General features: G+C 33.2%; 3 protein-coding genes, 1 long non-coding RNA gene and 1 other non-coding gene across 6 annotated transcripts; 1 reads left to right on the top strand and 4 right to left on the bottom strand.

Annotated features, from left to right (window-relative positions):
* Window positions 1-889: 889 nt before the first annotated feature.
* On the bottom strand, window positions 890-3,066 carry LOC127905388 (uncharacterized). Its single transcript, XR_008059355.1, has 2 exons — window positions 2,754-3,066; window positions 890-1,093 (listed from the first exon to the last, which is right to left on the bottom strand). It is a non-coding gene; the product is annotated as an uncharacterized LOC127905388 (long non-coding RNA).
* Window positions 2,013-2,106, bottom strand: LOC112327670 (small nucleolar RNA Z103). The gene has a single exon (XR_002982094.1). It is a non-coding gene; the product is annotated as a small nucleolar RNA Z103 (small nucleolar RNA).
* A 3,761-nt stretch (window positions 3,067-6,827) lies between the features above and the next one.
* On the bottom strand, window positions 6,828-7,683 carry LOC7455198 (EPIDERMAL PATTERNING FACTOR-like protein 1). Its single transcript, XM_024600376.2, has 2 exons — window positions 7,265-7,683; window positions 6,828-7,186 (listed from the first exon to the last, which is right to left on the bottom strand). The coding sequence occupies exons 1-2, from the start codon at window positions 7,391-7,393 to the stop codon at window positions 6,926-6,928; spliced, it is 390 nt and encodes a 129-aa protein (XP_024456144.1). The 5' UTR covers window positions 7,394-7,683; the 3' UTR covers window positions 6,828-6,925.
* A 2,192-nt stretch (window positions 7,684-9,875) lies between these two features.
* LOC7479186 (uncharacterized) lies at window positions 9,876-13,899 on the bottom strand. 2 transcript variants are annotated; one of them, XM_002306265.4, is made up of 12 exons: window positions 13,609-13,898; window positions 13,351-13,515; window positions 13,141-13,242; window positions 12,963-13,037; window positions 12,761-12,864; window positions 12,569-12,650; window positions 11,841-11,933; window positions 11,467-11,531; window positions 11,064-11,076; window positions 10,894-10,974; window positions 10,301-10,409; window positions 9,876-10,216 (listed from the first exon to the last, which is right to left on the bottom strand). In XM_002306265.4, exons 1-12 carry the CDS (start codon window positions 13,804-13,806, stop codon window positions 10,101-10,103), a joined length of 1,203 nt encoding a protein of 400 aa, XP_002306301.4. In that variant the 5' UTR covers window positions 13,807-13,898; the 3' UTR covers window positions 9,876-10,100. The 2 variants fall into 2 exon arrangements, with proteins under 2 accessions (XP_002306301.4, XP_024456505.2); XM_024600737.2 differs by lacking the exon at window positions 13,141-13,242 and having other exon boundaries at window positions 13,609-13,899.
* Window positions 13,900-15,248: 1,349 nt separating this feature from the next.
* Window positions 15,249-18,467, top strand: LOC7479185 (uncharacterized). The gene is made up of 3 exons (XM_002307038.4): window positions 15,249-16,066; window positions 17,207-17,317; window positions 17,896-18,467. Exons 1-3 carry the CDS (start codon window positions 15,449-15,451, stop codon window positions 18,088-18,090), a joined length of 924 nt encoding a protein of 307 aa, XP_002307074.3. The 5' UTR covers window positions 15,249-15,448; the 3' UTR covers window positions 18,091-18,467.
* The last annotated feature ends 1,511 nt before the right edge of the window (window positions 18,468-19,978 follow it).

The raw sequence follows: 19,978 nt of genomic DNA, 5'->3' as shown, positions 1-19,978 counted from the left end.
TTAAAACTAAACTTAGATGGCTGAAAAAAATCAAACCGTCACCAAACCATATATAATCACTATGCTGTTAAAAAAGAGAGAGAACATTGAAATGCATTGGATGACATTGCGAACAAATTTCTCCGCTGCTGGAGTTAGCCACACGTCAATCGAAGGTGACGGAGTGGCTGACCCCTGTTATATGAGCTTGAAGCTTCAACAACTTTTTATTTTTTTATTATGTATCAAAAGACAATATAATTCTTAGGACCGAATAGTTATTACTAAAAACTATCTGGAAATGATGAATTCGTCCCTACAAAGATGCTTTAAAATTTTTTATTTCAAGAATGATAGAGTCATTGCACTGTTCTTAAAAAAAATTAAAAACAAAAAATACCCTTTAAGTGGAATTTTATTTTCAAAGGTACTGAAATAAATTTACTGTAGAGAGAACAAAGATACCACTCAATAATTGTAAAACGACAAATAAATTATGTGAAAATACAAATCTATCCTAGTAGGCTAGTTTATGAGAGGATCAGACCACGTATATTTTTTGGGTAACCAAGTAGTCGCTCTCTTTTTGTGCGACAGAATAGTTATTTTTTATGATTGGACTAATTTTCTTCCTCTCTTTATGATTTCTTTTTATCTTTGCCTTTTTCTTCAACATTTATATATTTATTTTATCTTCCTGTACTAACAATTTTAATATAACACATGTAATTTGCATAAAATTTTTTATAGATAAGTATTAATTTCTATTATCAATAGCTATATTTTTATTACGTGACGTCAAACAAATGAACTCCATCACACACCAGCTTCTTCTCCAATTTGTGCTGGCATCATACCTCTTTTTTTCATGAAGAAAAGTTCAAGCTCGATAGGCCTAGAACACAGGGAATGAAAACGACATATATATTTATTGATTTGAGCATGGGAATTTCAACAGGGACCGGTTTACAGGAGCCACCGATCGAGACCACCCCACCATAGGCCTAGAACACAGCCAATGACAAGCCATTTTTGTGTAAGGTTTTTTCACCTTGACTTCATCACCTAGCTGGCAAAAACTACTTTTTGAAGCAACAACTCCATTTCTTTTGATCTGCACAGACGATGAGAACCATAGGATTGAAGGAAAGGGCAAATTGAAAATCCCATCAACTATATTTGTAGCCTACAAACTAACATTAAAAAAAATGATTATTGTTGCTTTATTTTTTATCCTTTCACTTTAAACAGTTCACTCCATTATTATTTTTAGGTCTTTGAAATTTTCATATTCTTACATACCCCTAAACTATATTTTTTAAATTTTATTCTTGCAGGTTTTGTAAATATGATTTGTTGAAATATATTTTGATTTATATGCTCTCGCATATCCGGTAGGTCATTGGATATTTTGTTTTAAGTTAATGATCAATTTTACTAAAATTTTGTAATTGATGCGGGGGGATGAGTAATTGACGCAGCGCATAGCGTGGTTAAAAGTCAAGGTTCTCAAGCCCTAAGGTTAAAGGCCGAAGCTGTAGAGAAATTTAGAAAAAACTCTATGGTGTTTTATTAAATTTTAATAATAATTTTCTTTTCAAAATAAAATAAACACCTCTATTTATATTAGTCTTAAAATCCTTTGTTTGAAAAGATTCCTAATTAAAACTAAAATCCTTTATAGAAAAGGATTTCTAATTAAAACTTACCTAATTAATAGAATTTATTTAGCATTAGGATTCCTAAATTCTAATGTTTTAATTAAAAACAAATAATTAAAATCCAAAATTAACAATTAAAACAACAACTTCAAGCTTATATTAGATGTTTCCGAGTTTCTTCATAGACTTCTTTTTATGCTTGGTCTTACCCATCTAGTTCATAAATATAGTTGTAATATGCTCCACATCAATAATCATGGATATTAAAAGCGAACATATAGCAAATACTGAAATGAACCACTTATGCATAAAATTAAACAAAAAAAAAAAAAACAAAACATACACTTGACAAACTTAAATAGATGCAAAAAAATGGATCAGATTTCTGGCTTGGATTCTCTAAAAAGAGAAAGATCACTCAGTTTATTCAGCTTCGCTCATTTGGGGAAATAATCGTCACTTCCATCTCTAGCATTCATAGACTACATCACTCAGTTTATTCTGCTTCGATCATTTGTGGAGAAAAACATCACTTACATCAACAAATTTCACAACATAATCTCTCTTATTATTAAGTTATTATTTTTTAGTGTTTAACAGTAGTCATTGTTAGAAAATAATATAAAATATATCCTTAAACCTCACCTAATATTTTAAATTTTTGGATTGAGATGGTTCTTTGACATGATATCAGAGTCTTGATGACAAAGCGGTCACGAGTTTGAATCTCATCATCCCCCATTTATTTGATAAAAATTAAGCACAAGGTAATGTGAGCTTATGCAAGTTTCAAGCCCAAATGACTTTCACTTGAGGAGGGTATTAGAGAATAATATAAATTATATCATGAAACTTCACCTAATAACTTAAGTTTTTGAATTAAAATGGTTTTTTAACTGTCATCACAACAAAAAATAAAGCCTACACAGAAACCAATCACTCCTTTATGAAACAAAATCTAAGTAAACACCGTTATATCACACCATAATCGTATCCACAAAAACACACAAGTAATTTTCAATTTTTCAGAACTCCCATCGGCATTTTTTAACAGCTTAATGAAAACATGACAGGAAAAAGAAATACTAAAAAGGGTCCTTGTAAAACACACACCTGAGTCTCTATAATTCCTTGTGCCACACACTCCATTGTTGCTCCCTTTGTTTCATATAAAAAATATCCTGCATAAAAATTCTCCACTTCATATGAAAGCCCAAAACGAAAGTGGGGTTCTTCGGCTCTGACAAATCCTGGTTTTGTTGTAAAGGAGGTGAATGGGGTTGAAGGGATAATAAAATGGGACTCGTCATCTTTTCTTTAATCACTACGGATAAAACCCAGATCACCATACTCGAAAAGATCAATTTTTTATAATAAAAAACAGAAAGATTTTGTGGATTGGTTACCTTGAGAGACAGAGACAAGAACGGTGTCAGCCAGAGAGGGGTGGTTTAGGGTTGAGTTGTCAGAAGTACGAATTTGGCCCAAAAAGCCCGCAACCAATTTGGCCCAACAACAACAGAAAATAATGTTTTGTATAGAAAATTAGAAATTGTTGCCTTGTGACAGTTGGAGCAACGTTGAATTAGAGTTATATGAAATTTTAAATTTTTTTTTAAAATATAATTTTAATTTTTTAAAATTTTTTTTTGATATACTGATATTAAAAATAAATTTTTAAAAATAAAAAAATTATTTTAATATATTTTCAAGTAAAAATTACTTAAAAAAACTATTAATATCATTGTTACAAATACCCTTGTTAGTTAGTTAGATTTCATAAGATTATTAACATTAGTTGTCATTAAATTTGAACTAAAATTAAATTAATTAAAAAATAAACTAGAACAAAATGGTGTTTGTGTAATTTTTCAAACTCTTTGGACCTTTTTTTTTTTTGCATTTCAAAAATGTTTTTTTAAAAAATTAAAAATATTTTTTTTTCTTTACTTCAAATTAATTTTTTTAATATCTTTAGATCATTTTGATGTGTTAATATCAAAAATTATTTTTTAAAATAATATATTATTTTGATATATTTTTAAATAATTTTTTTTAAAAAAATTAATCACTATCACACTCTCAAACACTCTACCGATCTCTTCTTTCATTGACACGAAGGGTTTTTATTTTATTTTATAAATGTTGCATTTATTGTAGCAATGGTGTTTGTGTGATTTTCTTAAACTCTTAGTCTTTTATTTTATTTTATTTTGTTAACACGTCTTACGTTCTTGTTCTTTTTACACGTCACAAGGTGGTTGTGTTGTTTTAAGCTTCTTCCACGTAACGTCTTATGTTCTTCTTCTTTTCTCTCCTTTTTTACACCTCAGCTCATGGTCCTTTTTCTTTTTAAACGTGTTGCAACTTGCAAGGTTGTGTTGTTTTAGATTTCCTCCACGTGACTTTAGCATTACACATGTGTGGTATAATTAGCTTTAATAGCACACCTCAAGCATTTTTTTTTTTTCGTTCACTGTTTACTAACTGGTTCCGATTATATTTTAAGGTGGTTTTTAAATAAAAATATAATAAAAAATTATTTTTAAAAAAATTATTTTTAATATCAGAATATTAAAATAATATAAAAAAATTAATTTAAAACTATAAAAATTTAAAAAACACCCAGACTGCAATGCAAATAATTACTTTCATATTTATTCTCATCCCCCATTAATTTTTTCCTTTCTAATTGAGACTCTCTTTCTTTGATGAACAAAAAAATAAAATGAACAGATTAACTCTCTCTTTCACTCAGCTTGCCAATTAATTAAAAGAGAAAAGAAGTTAGTCATACATTACATTTCAAAAAAACTAAATTTGCTGGCTAATTCATTATTTCTTCTCTAAATTTGCTAGCAAGCTAAATCTGCACCTCTTTCTTCTTCAATAAGTTTTTTTTTTTGCTTCTTTTACCACCTGAGGTAAGTGAGGGTTTGAATTTGGGGCTTTCTTCTAGAGGAGGAGAGGGGTAAGGTGAACGAGGATAAATTCTAGGCTCTGCGACGTCGACGGTGGTGGCTTTCGTCTGCAGTGAACGAGGGTAAGTTTTTTGGTTCTGAATACGATTCGTCTTCGTTTACTGATTGATAATAATGTAGAAAAATCAATTATATCATCAAATAATATTGATACGATATCGTTTTATTCTAGGTGAGCCACTTCAATGCTTGAAAAAAGGGTTCAGTTTCAGGTTTATGTTAGTGGTTTCCTTCATTCTTTTTATTTATCCAAAGTATTTCATCATCTTTTCAATGTTTGGTTTCCTTAAAAAAACAAATTTAGATTTTTAAGTCTTTTTTTCCCCTGAACTATTAATCTTGGGCTGTAGCAAAATATTCAGAGTTTCTTACTTTTCGTGGAGGATTAGACTTAATTTGAGGTCTATGGCCGCAAGAAATTATATACCACCATTTAGTTATTGCACTTCCTTTTCTAGTAATGGGTCACGTGTATAGGATCCTGGTTCTATCAAACCAGACACAAAATATCTAGAAATGAATAGCTGACTTCAGCAGACATAGAGAGCTTTGTCTTTCCAAGTTCAAGAAACTGCTAATTAAGACTGTTTTTTTATTTATAATATATATATATATATGTAAAAACTGTTAGTTAAAGTGATTAATTTGAATGAAATTTTGACGAGACAGATTGGAAGATACAATGAAAAAATTAACATTGAAGCAGGTGATGAGATGCTGTGAGCATTTTGCTATCTTTAAACTGTTGTATAACTCATTAATAACTTTAAAATTGGATTCCTATAATATCTATTAATTTATTTTATCGATATCTTTTCAATAATAATAAAAGTTTTATCACCAAAGTTTCGATATTTGTTTTATTAATATTTTTCCTGTGATAATAAGAGTTTTATTACCAAAGTTTCGATGTATTTCTGACACAGTATTTTTTTCCCATGTTATTTTTTTTTCCTAGCTATTAGATTTATTTTCTTCAAGTCATTGGATTTTTATAAAAATATATGTTGACTTTTACATGGGCTAATTATCCCAACAAAAAATGCAAGAATGAGAATTTATTAGTTGTGCATGTGTTACATGTGCACTTGTAAATTTTAACAAGTTGTGCGCGTAGACATTACCTATACATTATGCACGTACACATGTACGAGTGAGAATTATTTTCTCCAAGTAACTAACTATAGTAGTTTGGAAAATAAGTTTATTATACACAAGTTTCACGTTGTATTTCTTATTTATTATTCATTATTCATGAATAGAATATATATATATATATATATATATATATATATATATAAAAACCTTTTTCATAAAGTTGTGAACGTATGACAAACCTAAACAAATTCAATAAAAAGAGGTTTAACTCAAAAATACTGTTAGATCTGCAACGGGAGCAGGGGCTGATATTTGTACTCCCTATGCTGTAACCATGCTTCCCGGTCCTCTCTCTCTCTCTTCTCTTTCAACCGAACCGACAATTCCATACCTCAAAAGAGCCCTACCTAATATCATTTATTCTGGGTGTCTTCATTGCCTGTGTTAAGAGTGTTAACCGCTGTCCTTTCTTTCTCTTTTACTCCTAAAAGCTCCTCCATCCATAATACACGAAACAGTGCTAAAACATTAAGAAAGACCCCTCCTGTCTCTTGCTCGCAGAGTGTAAACTCCAATTTCCTTAAATTAATCTGTGCTTTTCTCTATGAATCATGGAGTCGGTAACTAGTAGCTAGAATTAACCCAGAAAAAGAAAAGGTAGCAGGCAATAGGCAGTCATGAGTAGCAAACAGTTTAGCGAGAAAATGCTCAAGAAAAAAAAGCTGCGGAACTGTTCATTCCCCACTCGAAAGTGAACCAGTCAAGTCAAAACGAGACCCTATAACTCGTCCTCAGAATCCAACCTCTTAAAAGCTAAAACATAAATCGATGTTCGAGTTCGGACTTCGGATGGACCTCAGTAACCGAGATTGGAAGCTTGCAAAACAGAAGAAAACATATGAAAAGCTTAACATGTATTTAATTTAAGTTTTTTTTTTTATGTTTTTGGATTTCAGTTATATTAATATCAAGAATAATTTTTAAAAAATAAAAAAATATTATTTTAATATAAAAAAACTTTGAAAAACCAACATTACTGTGCCGAAGTTTCAATGTAAGTCTACAGTCAATGCTGACACCTTCACATGTCTAGAGAATCTGAGGAACCTACTTTTAATCACAATTTCAAAACAGATTAGGAAGAATAATTACGATGATAATGATCACCATTTTGATTCAACTCTTATTAATTACTGAGAATACATATTAAGTTAAGGGATTGTAGAAATGGTCAGCACAGCGACATTTCCAACCAAGTGGCCTATAATCTGGGAACCTATTACCTGCAGGATACGAGTCGAAGAACTCATCAATACTGCTAGTTTTAGCTGAACCCATTTGAACTGGTTCGTTTTGACTCGGTAGAGCTGGTACTTGAACTGCTATGCATGGGTGGCAACCATTGCATTTGTTGTGGCAACTTGGTGGGGTCGAACCTAGCCTTGCCTTCTCCTCAAAAGCTATACCCTACTCAAAAGATCATAACTTGTAGCATCAAAACAAAAACCAGGAGGAGGTAGGGAGGTGAGTTGAGTTGAGGCTTACCTTGCGAGGAGAAGTTGGAGGTTGTAAGTGTTGATCAAAACAAGAGACCGGATAGAGCAGAAAATATATGGAAATTGCAGTAGTTAGCACTAGTGATCTAGAGGCAGGTAACAGGCGACAAGAACCCATTGTATATGGTCATCAAACAAAGCCTTTCATGCATCGTGACCAAGAAGAAGCCATAGCAACTAGCTATATATATCCCCAGCAAAGAAGTTAAACGAAAGGGGTCAGAGTAGTTTGAAGCCCAGGTTGGCACTTTGCGGTTTGCTTCTTGTAACTCTCCCTATCACAGTGAGCAACTCAAGAAACAAACAAAGGAAGGGACAGAATCTGGTTAATTTTCGTTCATGGACCTGTATATAGAGAGAAGAGAAGCAAGAGGACAAGAGTGCGTCAATTAAAAGGAGAAGTTGAGTGGTGGGTGGTGACTGAGAGAAAGGGAGAGTACGGACTGAACTTCAGTGTATTATATATTTTTAATTTTTTAAAATTTATTTTTTGCATGAATATATTAAAACAATAAAAAGTATCAAAAGATTAATTTAAAAATAAAAATATGATTGGATTGCAGATGCCAAAGCAAGACCTACTAGGTGACAACGATGAGGGTGTGGCAAACAGTGAAAGGAAAGATTTATAGCTATCACATGCAGCACAGTGCAATTTAATGGATTAATGTGCTTTTCCAACAGTACTACAGCCCCTTGACTGGAAAATATATATTTAAATTTACTGAGGATATGTTTAAATTTATGAACTAGATGATGCAAATTACGTAACAAACCTCAGACCCAAACCTCAAACCAAAGACTATAGTACGTTTTAAATGCGAAGTTTACATTATTAGTAACAGCGTAATAAATAGATTACAGTGTTTGGACAACATAACCTTTATTTTAAAAATAAAATAAAATTGAGTTGCGATATTCTCAACAGGGCAACTTTTAGCCGAGATATTCTCTTAAATATTTTATTTATTTATGATAGTTTATCAAATATTTTTTTAATACATGCTATTTAAAAAAATAAATCTGGAGAATCCACGTCAGAAGTGATGGGCCCTTTGCTAAAATTCTCTTGCCAATAAATGAAAACTATAAAATAAAATAAAATAAAAGAGAGTGAGTGAATCATACCAGCTGCATCACGAAGAACGCAGAAAAAGAATTCGTGAAGGTACACTTTAATTAATTAGACGGGTATTCTGTGTCTGCTTTCACTTTTTTCCATGTTTTTCCTGATTTGTTGCTCTGATTTCACAGATTCATAGCAGCAAGTGTCGAGCCGCTAGTGGTGAGTGAATTTTAAAATAATTAATTAGTATTATGTTACTTGATTAATTTTAAAAGTATTTTTTTACATAAAAATATATTAAAAAATATATTTTTTAATTTTATATATAAATTAAAATTATCAAAAAAATACTAAAAAAACATTAATTTAATATTTTTTAAAACATATATATATTTTAAAAATATATATAAATAAAAGGTACTGCACTTTCAAACAAAAAAGGAACATGTAAGATGAAAATTATAGCATTATGGTGGCAAAAAGGGGGACCCTCATCAGTAGTAACTAGTAACCATCATCAGCAATAGCAGTGTTTTGGCCATTAATCTTTTCATCGTCTTTACACATCATTCTCACTTATTTAGAAGCTAACGACATTGCTTTTTAAAATATTTCTTTATTTAAAAATATTAAAAATATATTTTTTTAAAAAATATATTTTTAACATCAACTCATCAAAATAATTAAAAATTATAAAAAAATTAATTTAATTTTTTTAAAATACGTTTTAAACATAAAAACAAATACACTCATGGTATTTTTATATTCAAAGAGTTTAGTGTGAGGACAGCAGGTTGGATATTTACTATGAATTTTAAAAGAACACTAACTACTATATGGTTAGAAGATATATTGATATGAAAATAGTTGTTGAAATGTTGAGTTCTAAAAAATTTCAATTTTTCTGAATAAAATCAAGAAACACGAGCTCCTACATGTTGTGATGCGCATTGAAAAACTAAATTAATAGGTTTTTTTAGGTTTTCAATTCGTTTTTTTTAGAATGTCCCTGCCCAGCACCTGAACCAAGTCTCTTCTCATATAGATCGTAAGTGCACCCAAACCAAGGCCCTACCTCCCAGCTCGGTAAGAGCAAGTTTTGTATCGCTGTAGCAGGTTATTATTTTTTAAAATATTTTTTATTTAAAAATATATTAAAACTAATATAATTTGACAAAAAAAACTTGAATAGACTTATCAACCTGAGCCTCTCGGTTCAAAACCAAACTTTCAAACTTTCAACTCGTTGATTTACACATTATTCTCACTTGTTTTGGTCAAAAAAAAATAAGTGATCTCAGTTTTGCCTAATTTAACCAAGATCCTGGATCAATCTACCAGACCAGACCGGATTTAATAACTATGACTTCAAGTAAAAACTCATGGCAGCTAAAGCTAGGCCCGGTTGTGCCTCATCTGCTGCCAGCAATAGCTCCACAGCCATACAGCCCCTGGGCACCTTCACGCACGCCAAACAAACACCTGTAAATTCTAATTCTTGGCTATCTGAGGGTTTGAATCAAAATACAAAAACTCAACCAAAGTTTTTTGATGTGTGTGTATATATATATAAAGTTCGGTACACACAATTAGTGAAGACTAGAGAAATTGCATTGTCTTAATGAAGGCATACACAGGCACTAAATTCAAATGAAGCACGTCATGTAAAAACATCTTGGGACCAAAGGCTTCTAATGCTATTGCGGTGTAGGTTAGGCAGCGACAGCATGTTACGTGTTTTGCATTTAAACCCACGAAGTCAACCAAGAGGTACCACTGATTCAGAATTTAACCAGTTTGATCGATATAATTCTTCATCTACAATCGCAGGCGGTATGTTCCAACTTCCAAGAGGATACCCAGACATCTTCCCACCTAATTGAATGGAGAACAAATCACATCAGCAGAAAAAAGAGTCATAACTTCATAGGAGTTTTCACTTCAAAGCACACAAAGTACCTTCTTTGGTAGCTTCTTCACATCTCCTCTGGTAATTTGTGGACAGTTGAGGGTCCAGAGTTTTCAATAAACTGCCATACTTCTCTTCCGCTTCAGCAATGTATTTAGCCTGTAAAGGATCAATAAAAAACATTTTCCCCTTAAAAATTACCAGGTAATAGAGTATTTATAGATTGATATTTTAATCAAATTCAACAGATGAATGAATTGACATCAAGGGCTTTCCAAAGATTAAAGTAATATAAATCGTCTGTTTCACCAGTCCATGCTTCTAATATCATCATTATTGCCACAAATAAAAAAAAATGGTACTTTGGTATCAACTGGCATGATCATATCAAGTTTGTGTGCTGATGAGAACACCAAGAAAATTATGTCACTGAAGTAGTAAGGACAACCGCTTAAATTTTTAAATCTATTCAGTTACCTTAGCTGAAACTCATACAGACAACATTCACACTCCTACCCCTCACCACTACAAAACTCTCAAGCTCCCACTCCAAAAGAGTACAAGCTTTCTCAATCAAAGAGAAAATTTATGCAGGCAATACCTTTCTATTAAATTTAACAAATAAAATGCTCAGATCACTCACCAGCATGGCTGGGGCCATTGCCGGTCCATATATTCTGACAAACATGCGCAAGATATTGAAATTATTCTCTAGCACATCATCCTACATAAAAAACGCATGCTTTTAAAATTAGAGTTGGGCAAATCAAAAGGAACCGCAATAAAAATTCCTACCATGGGATATGAACTTACCTCATAGTCAAACCTGCAACATTGCCATATGAAATCTTCATTTTGGGTAACTGATCATGCTTGGCACATAAATTATAGCAACAACCAAAAAAAACCATTATCTCTGTAATAACATAATAAATGAAAGATAGCACAAAAGCAAGAAACAGTGATCACTCTGCACCACTCAGGCAAGCCCATGAGAGGGATGGCAAATACACATTTACACTTAGCCATGCACATGCATCCAAAAGCTAAGCTGAAACATTTCTATAGCATAAAATATGATTTTGTGTCAATTCCACGCCATACAATTTTGTATCTGATTATTTTGCTACAATTGTCGTTTTCAAATAGTGAATGAGTTGGCATACTTTATACAGAATAAGGATAAATTGATAAAAGAAAGAAAATAAGCACTTACAGATCATCAGACACTTCCACTAGAAATTCTGAGATGGATAAGAATTCCATATGCACATCATTTACCTTCAGCAAAACTTCAAGAAAATACATTTAGCCTAATTACATACATCTAACCAAACAACAGGCTACATATTACTCAGTAACTAGCAGGATTGAGAGGTGGAAAAGAAAGGACTGGGCCAAATTAATCAGAGTTTGACAGAATTCTCTAAATGAAAATGTGACAGAAATTTGTTTTATGATCTTTGACAATGCCTGAAGAAAAAAGGTTAAACTCTTTTAAGATGTATTTTAAAAAGAAGAGAAGGAAATTATTTGACATGTAAAAAAAGAAGAAGAATAAAATGAGTGAAATCACCAACAGATATGTACCTTTTCCCCTCTTAACTGGTACAGTAGAAGATTCAGAACTCGATAGTCAAAGGATTTCAAATGAATTGCCCTCATTACATCTTCAACTAAAATCTGAAAAGCAAGGTTATGATCAGACATAAACAAATGAACCTTGAGTCAGCCTATGATTCACTGCTAATAAATTAAACCCCTCAAACTCTCTGGAAGAATCTTAGTAAGCTATTTCAAATGAACTAGTGACCCTTTTGTACTAGTTTCCTCCTATTTAATTCAAAAGGCATGGAACTTGAGAATGTGTCAAAAGAACCTTGATTGTGAGCAGTGGGATCCAGTGATATACAATATCTGATATAAAACTAATAAATCAGCCATGCTCAAATTTAACATGGATCCTACTTATGAATCCACAATTGGCCCTGGAGTCATTCATCAAACGTTAATATTACTGATGTTTATGCACTGATCGACTTGATTTCTTCTCTATCTATGAGGTGCTAAAACATAATTTGATGTTTAAAAAAGAAAAATTCTGCAGTACAGTATTTAAACATCTAAATGCTCATAGATCCATCCTATGAAATTTTTTTCAAGGTGGACCAGCTGAGGTCAGACTGATAATTCATGTTTCTCTGACTACTTACAGTGCTACAGTGAGGATATTTTAGGAAATGACACCCGTAGATGAAATACAAGCCAGCAAGAATAGAATTAATTTAAGAAAAAATGAACCAGATGAATGTGTGTACCTCAGTTTGGTTCACGAGTGCAGAGCATAGCTTTCTTTCCAAATCCCAATACTCTTCTCCAAACCTGAGTTCTTCATTGATCCTTAACCGAATACGCAAAAACAAACAATATAGCTTATATTCAGATTTCAAGCTTCACCTCATTACCCCAACGCCAAAGACAATGATAAGAAAAATAATATGAAACAATACCTCTCTGTCAAAAGGCCATGATGTTGAAGCTGACCCACAAGGGGACCAAATGGATCGTTTTTTAACATATCAATAAACTTACCAATCCAGCTTTCACTCACTTCCTGAATGTCAAATTGAAAGGCATTGAAGCAAATGAAAATCAACAATAAAACAATCACAACATTTTCATCATATCTCTTCCAAAGCTCACAGTTCTTACCATGTGAGGTTTTCTTTCTACAGCTCCAACTATATTGGTTTGCATATTGACTATCTTTTCATTTAAACTATCCATCTACATAAAAAAAAATACAGTTATTAAGGAAAAAAATTCGAGGAAAAAAACCCCTAGCCGCACGATACAAAAAAAATCCACAGCTGCAATTCCAATTCCTAACCTGATAAATGTAACTTTCAGTAAATGAAAGCAGAGGTAAATATTTGAATATCGATTGCGGCTTATTTATGTCCATTTCATGAAACATAAAGTACGATCTGCACTATTAATTCCCAAAAATAAAATAAATAAATAAAACCGCCAGTCAATGCATAAGTTTACAAATAACTAATAATAACAATAATTAAAAAAAACAAATAACTCTGCTTACAAAATCCTCGAGAGTAGAATTTGCGCGTTGCATGGCATCCAAGCCAACCAATGCCATATCTTCCAAATCACTATTACTATTAGCAATAAGCTTGCTTTCCGTTTGCAGCACCGCTTCTTCCCGATTAAACAAGAGCGACACTTCTTCGAGAAAAGAACCCGAAATCTTGCACACAAAAAAAAACGATTAAAAAAAATCAGTATCATATAAAATGTTTACGTTGATGTCGCAATTGAAATCGAGTAAGAGAGTAATCACTTTTGGAAGGTGTTGGTTGATGAGAGTGAGTTTGTCCTTGAAATCTAGATCGCCGCACTGTTGTATCAGGAGGAGTAAGAGATTGGCGAGGAAGCGATTAGAGTGGTGGTTATTAGAAGAAGGAGAAGAAAGTAAGGCATGCGATTCCATCAGTGTTATCATTCTCTGAGCTTCTTCTAGTTTCTTCAGCTCTTCCATGCTTCACTCACTTCCTCGCTCCAGAGATATTTTGCAATTTGGGGAAAATGGAAAGGGACTGCGAATGTTCAAGTGGAAATTCAGCTTACCGGGATATATAGAAAAAACTGCACGACACCGTTTGAAGTCACATTACGGATCACACTGCAGTTTTCAGTTTTCACTATTTCAAAGAAAAAAATTGAACTGTCCTTAAACAAATATGTCTGTCAATAACATGAGTTTTGCAAGACATTGAATTTCTTTCATTAATTTCATACTTTTATATTATATATATATATATTGGGTTATTTCAATTTTTTGGCATGTTCAAAGTTTAATTTTTTCTCTCTATTTTTTAAGGTTTTTAATGTTTGTGTAATCTAAGTTTTTTTTATGGATCTCAAATTTCTTTAAACTTTTAAAATTAAAATTTAATATTTTAGGTTATTACAGTTTCTTTTATGGTTTGAGAGGTTGTCTAGAAAATGAAAAAACAAGCAGAAAATTTAAAATGTATAATGATTCTTAAAATGACATATTGAAGTAGAAAAAAGAAGGAAGTAGGTAAATTAATTAATTATTTAACAATGTTTGTTTTAATGGTCTGAGCTGTTTTTAAAAGTAATTTTAAATTATTTTTCAAATAAAAAAACAATAAATTAATATTTTTTTATTTTTTAATAATTTTAATGTGTTTACTTGAAAGAATATCTAAAAAAAATCATCATGTTTTCAATTAAAAAATAAAAAATACTAAACATGCAGTTACTTTCCTCAAGAAACTTTCATTTTTCGCTCTCTTCTAATTCCCATGAATTTGCAACTTTGCTCTTGAGTTCTAACCCTAATGTCGGAGGAACAGTAAACCAAAATTCAAACTATGTATATACATAGCGGCAAGGATATATGAACAATTTGCGCAATCATATAAGACACCTAATTCATAAAAAGATGTCAAGAATAAATAAAATGTTAATTATACTTTATAAATGAAATTTTTTTAACAATAGACTATAAATACAGAATAAAAATTGTTTAAAAACCCTTTGTCAGATATAAATAAAAAATATATATTTTTAAAATAATTTAAAAAATATTATTTATAATTTTACTAAAAATTCTATTCATTTAGATCGTGTTTGAGAACACGGTGTAAATCGAATTTCTTTAAAAAAATTTAAATTTATTTTTTTTGTTTAAAATTATTTTTTATATATATTTTTAGATCGTTTTGATGCGCTGATTTTAAAAATAATTTTTAAAAATAAAAAAACTTTAAATTATAATCAATATCCCAATCCTTGACATAGTGTGTCCCAACTGTGTTTATGTATTTTAAGGATATTTTAAATTTTAAATTGAATCACTTTCCAAATTAAATATAATAATATTCATATCCAGTCCAAAAATCGATTTTGTCCCTTCAAATATACCCAAACCTGAACGTATCCCCAAGATTTTCTACCTGTGCAGATCGGTTCGGGCTGATGTGATATGAAGGAGGACGAAATTGTCACCCTTGCTAAAAATGCTGCATTAGCCTGTAGCGCGCCAGTCGTTGAACTCTTCGCCAGGCCGTTACAATCCTCTCTCTGAGTCTCTTCAACCTGAACAAAACCCCAATATAACCAGAACCAGAAATACAAAAGACGACACAACAATGTCTCTCGCCACCTATCACCACCACCTCTTCACTAACTCGCCGCCTCGCATCACCCTTCTCTTCAGCAGCAGCAGCCTCTCACTCAGAAACCTCAGTCTTTCTCGCCACGTCACTACATCCTTACATTCCAGTAATTTCCACTTCAAACCCCAAACTCCCAGGAATTCTTTCAGTTTCACCCTCAAAGCATACCAATCAGACCCCACTATCCGAACCCAAGTTTCCAATCAATTCAATCTCGATCAATTTCTCTCGATTGCCGAACTACTCTGCATCATTTCATCGTCAATTATCACAATCAGTTACGCATTGAACTGTACCTTTTCGAAAACGGGAGCGTTGGGGGTCATAGGCAGCAACACGGGATTTGCGTGGGGAATGGTGGTGATGGTGAGTGGAGTTGTAATTGGTGCGTGGATAAGGAGGCGGCAGTGGTGGCGGATTTGTAGGGAGACAGGTAGGGAAGGGAGTTTGAATTTGGTGGGGAGGATTGAGAAACTGGAACAGGATATGAGGAGTTCTGCGACCATTATTAGGGTTTTGTCTAGGCAGCTTGAGAAGTTGGGGATTCGGTTTCGGGTTACTAGGAAAGCTTTGAAAGAGCCCATTGTTGAGGTACCCATTGTTGAGCTGAACATCTTACTTTTTGGTTGGTTGTTAGGGTTACTTGCTTTCTTAACCAAGTATCTTTGTCTTGATATTGAACTTTGCTGTTATATGCTTTTATTTCTTGCTATCTGCCGCCCATTTTGGCATCTCCGGGGATTGAATTTTTTGAACTTTATAGTTAAATTAAAGGTTTACTAACTTAATCACCAGTCATTGTTTATGGTGTTTTATAAGATCGTTTGTTTCCTGCTTTGTACCTCAAACAATTGTATGCGGTGTAACTGAAGTTAAGGAGAAAATTTGTAGAGTGCCGGGAGACTTCATGATAAAACTAGGAGAAGCGCTATAATAACTAGACAATTTGACTCATAGGTTCTGGCTTAACTTGAGCGTTCTTAGGCTGGATGAGCTTGGAGCAATGCTTTGATAACAAGCTTCAAGCAATCCTGATAAAGATGCTAACTGCTGCTTCAAGATTTTGGAATTTTGTAGGGTTATTTTGGATTTTAAGAATAACAGCTAAAACTGCAACATGATAGATTTATGCACTTTCAGTGGCAAAGGAATCACAGAAGTTGTTTACAGATAGGGAGTCTAAATTTTCTGGTTGTGAGTCCTCATGCATGGATTTTGTGCATGGGTTTCCTGATGATTGTCTGAAATGGTTGGTGGCTTTTGCTGCTTGCAATGTTTTGTTGTTTGAAAGAGTTTTGCAAAAGTCTTATTGATTCCACTACTTAGAATTCTGGTATGTGTGCTGAGTGCTGACATCAAAAGAATGGATGATAATAAATGACCGTAGTTTACAGTGCTGAATGGGCAGCATCATTTATGGTGCTTTTGCTATATGCTGAATTAAACTGTCCCCATTGCGGAAGAAATTATTGCGTTTTCTTTTCTTTGGCATCCTTAGAATCTTGAAACCTATTTTGATTTGGCATTTGGTTCCGTAAAAACATGCTATATAGTTTGGAGCTTCAATTAAGAAGGTACTGTTTTATAGTTATGCAGCAGGTTTAATACCTCTGACCTTGAATAGATTGCTTAGTAATTAATATCTGCTGATAATTGGAGAAGTTTGGAAGTTTTTCATAAGTACCTCGTGTTAATTTCTCTCCTATTAACTTCTTTCAATCTGCATCGAAGACTGCAGCTTTGGCTCAAAAGAATTCTGAGGCCACTCGAGCATTAGCATTGCAAGAAAATATTCTGGAAAAGGAGCTTGGTGAAACGCAGAAGATTTTGTTGGCAATGCAGGTATCTTCAGCCACATAGATTGATTATGCCAAAGAGTTTATATAAATATGAGCGATACCAGCAATCACGAAGCTTTTCGAATGAATAGGGACACCAACAGACAAATAAAAAAAACATCATAAAGTTGTATCTATAGACAATTATGCCATGTTGCTTGTTGTGATCTGTTTCTGTTTCAAAGTTTCTTTTAAATAGGCACATCCCTGTAATTATATATTATGTATCAAGTGACTGGTATGGATTGCAAAATTGGTTCTGTGGTGTTCTATGAAATGTGTCTGAAACCAATTCAGGTGTCATTTGAACATAATCGAAGAAATAGGCTGTGCATAGTTGCCCAAAAAGTAAATGAAAAGATAATATGATGTTTTCTAACACTACTGGCTTGAATTTAATAAAGAACTTCTTACACTACGTGTTGGAGAATAACTATTTGCGCTGATAAAAACTGACATAGTGATTCTGTGCTGGGAGAACATAATATATCTCTCGTGATTAGTTCCATGGCTTCTGGTGAATGGAGTGATATGGTTTTCAAATGCTACAAATTCGACTTTAATTTGTTGTCATCTTTGCAGGAGCAGCAACAAAAGCAACTGGAGCTAATTCTTGCTATTGGAAAGAGTGGGAAGTCATGGGATAACAGGCGGGAACGTGTCGAAGAACAAGAATTGATTAAAACATCTGATTTAACAGAGGGGGTGAACCAATTGGAATCCCATGAAGCTCAACCTTCAGTTACAAGCAAGAGAAGCAACAATAACAGACCATAAAAAATAGTAGTAAATACTCACCACTAGATTTTTCTGTTTTTCTCACTGCACAAGGTTCTGTACTCTCCTCCAAATGTCACGATAACTAGACTGTTGGCCACCTAGGACAAGATCCCTGGTTTCTTGATCTGGATCTGCTACCTCGGCAGTGTGAAGGAAAATGAAAAAAGGACTAATAAATCTTTATACAAGTTAGACGCAAGCTGTTCTTTCTTGGTGCTCATACCTGTGTAATTTCTAAGTTGTATTTTGTATTCAATTTTCTTATTTGTTTATAAGAATTTCATGAGTATTCTTATCTTTTGAAGTTTGAACTCATGCCACAAGATGTAATCTCGTTTTTTCAAGAATCAGGCAGCAGCAATGCTATTTTCTTATTCTTCGATTTTTCCCATAGCGCAGAGTACTCGCATAAAAAAGGATGGCGATGTTGGAATATCATATTACCATTCTGCTATTCAGGACCTTGAAAGTATTGGCAGGGTGTGAAAGCTGCAATTGTACCTCTATTGAAACTTATAGTCCTCACTCTCTTTGGTTTAATCCTTGCTCACGCAAAAGTTTAATTTGTCCCTAAAACTACTTTCAAGCTTCTTAGCAAGCTTGTTTTTGCCTTGCTTAATTTTCACTCAGCTTGGTCCATCCTTTACTCTCAACTCTCAAGAACATTGTTCAGTGGTGGTTCATTCCTGTAAATGTAATCATTAGTGCTACAAGTGGTTGCATATTGGGATGCTTGGCGGTGATTATATGCCGACCACCAGGGGAGTTTGTTCGGTTCACAATCACAACGACTGCATTTGGCAACACTGGCAATATTCCACTTGCAGTGGTTGCATCAGTGTGTCACAGTTCCGACGCTCCTTTTGGTCCCGATTTTTACGGGAATGGTATTGCTTATGTATGCTTTTCTCAATGGGTTTATGTTATTCTTGTTTACACTCTTGTTTACCACATGATGTAGCCTCCATTGCAGCAGTATGAGATTGTTGATGAAGAGGTAGAGATTTAGGAAGGGCCTGTTGATCTCAGTAAGCCACTGCTTGTAGAAGCTGAGTGGCCAGGGATAGAAGAAAGGCCTAGAGAGAAGTTGATGCACTTTGATAAAATGTCTCGTGAAGAAGTTGTAAATTTATAATATTGATATTTTTGCATTTACTAAGTTTATATACATTTTGACTTGATATATAAAGTGTTATAAATTATATAAATAGTTTAAAAAACAAGATAAAGTGTTAATGCGCTCAAACACTGGAAAGTTGAGTCATTTTCCAGCAATTTATAGTAGCTGTGTTGTATCTTTCAAAAGAAAAACTCCTCAAAACAGCTTGGCAGGTTTTGTTTTGCACACTTGTTCTCCTTATTGATGAATGATACACCCCCAAGAGAGCATCTCCTTGTAAAAGTTGTTACCTAGTCAAATCAATCTAAAGAAGAATTACAGAACCCAACAATCATAGAGATGGTCCTTCATTATTTTTGGAGCCAGTCAAAGAGGTTTCACGTGCTGCATATCAACTCGTGATCAATAATTTCTTCAAAAAATGTTGAAGCCTCCTACTTCTTGTGATTAATTAGTTCTCAGAATCAATTACTATTAATTTAAAACGATGACGACGACGAGGGATTCTCCAAGCCATGCAGGTGGCAAGATTTGGCTGGGGAAATGGGCTAGAAAGTGACATAATTGGAGGAACAGGGACAAGACTCTCCATGTTATGTGGGCTAATCCATGCTAGAGCCTAGCAGCCTCGCACATGCATGAGACGCCCCACCTGCCCTCCAAAGGTGCGGTGATTTGCAGTGGAAAGAAAATAGATGTGAGATGGTATTTGGCACCATGCAACAGAGCTACCATTTCACACACACGATTCGTTATCTGTCTTCT

Source organism: Populus trichocarpa, chromosome 5 (genome assembly GCF_000002775.5).
Source record: "Populus trichocarpa isolate Nisqually-1 chromosome 5, P.trichocarpa_v4.1, whole genome shotgun sequence".
NCBI classification, from domain to species: Eukaryota; Viridiplantae; Streptophyta; class Magnoliopsida; order Malpighiales; family Salicaceae; genus Populus; species Populus trichocarpa.
Note: the sequence above shows the minus strand (reverse complement) of the source record. Positions and strands in the feature narration are given on the sequence as shown.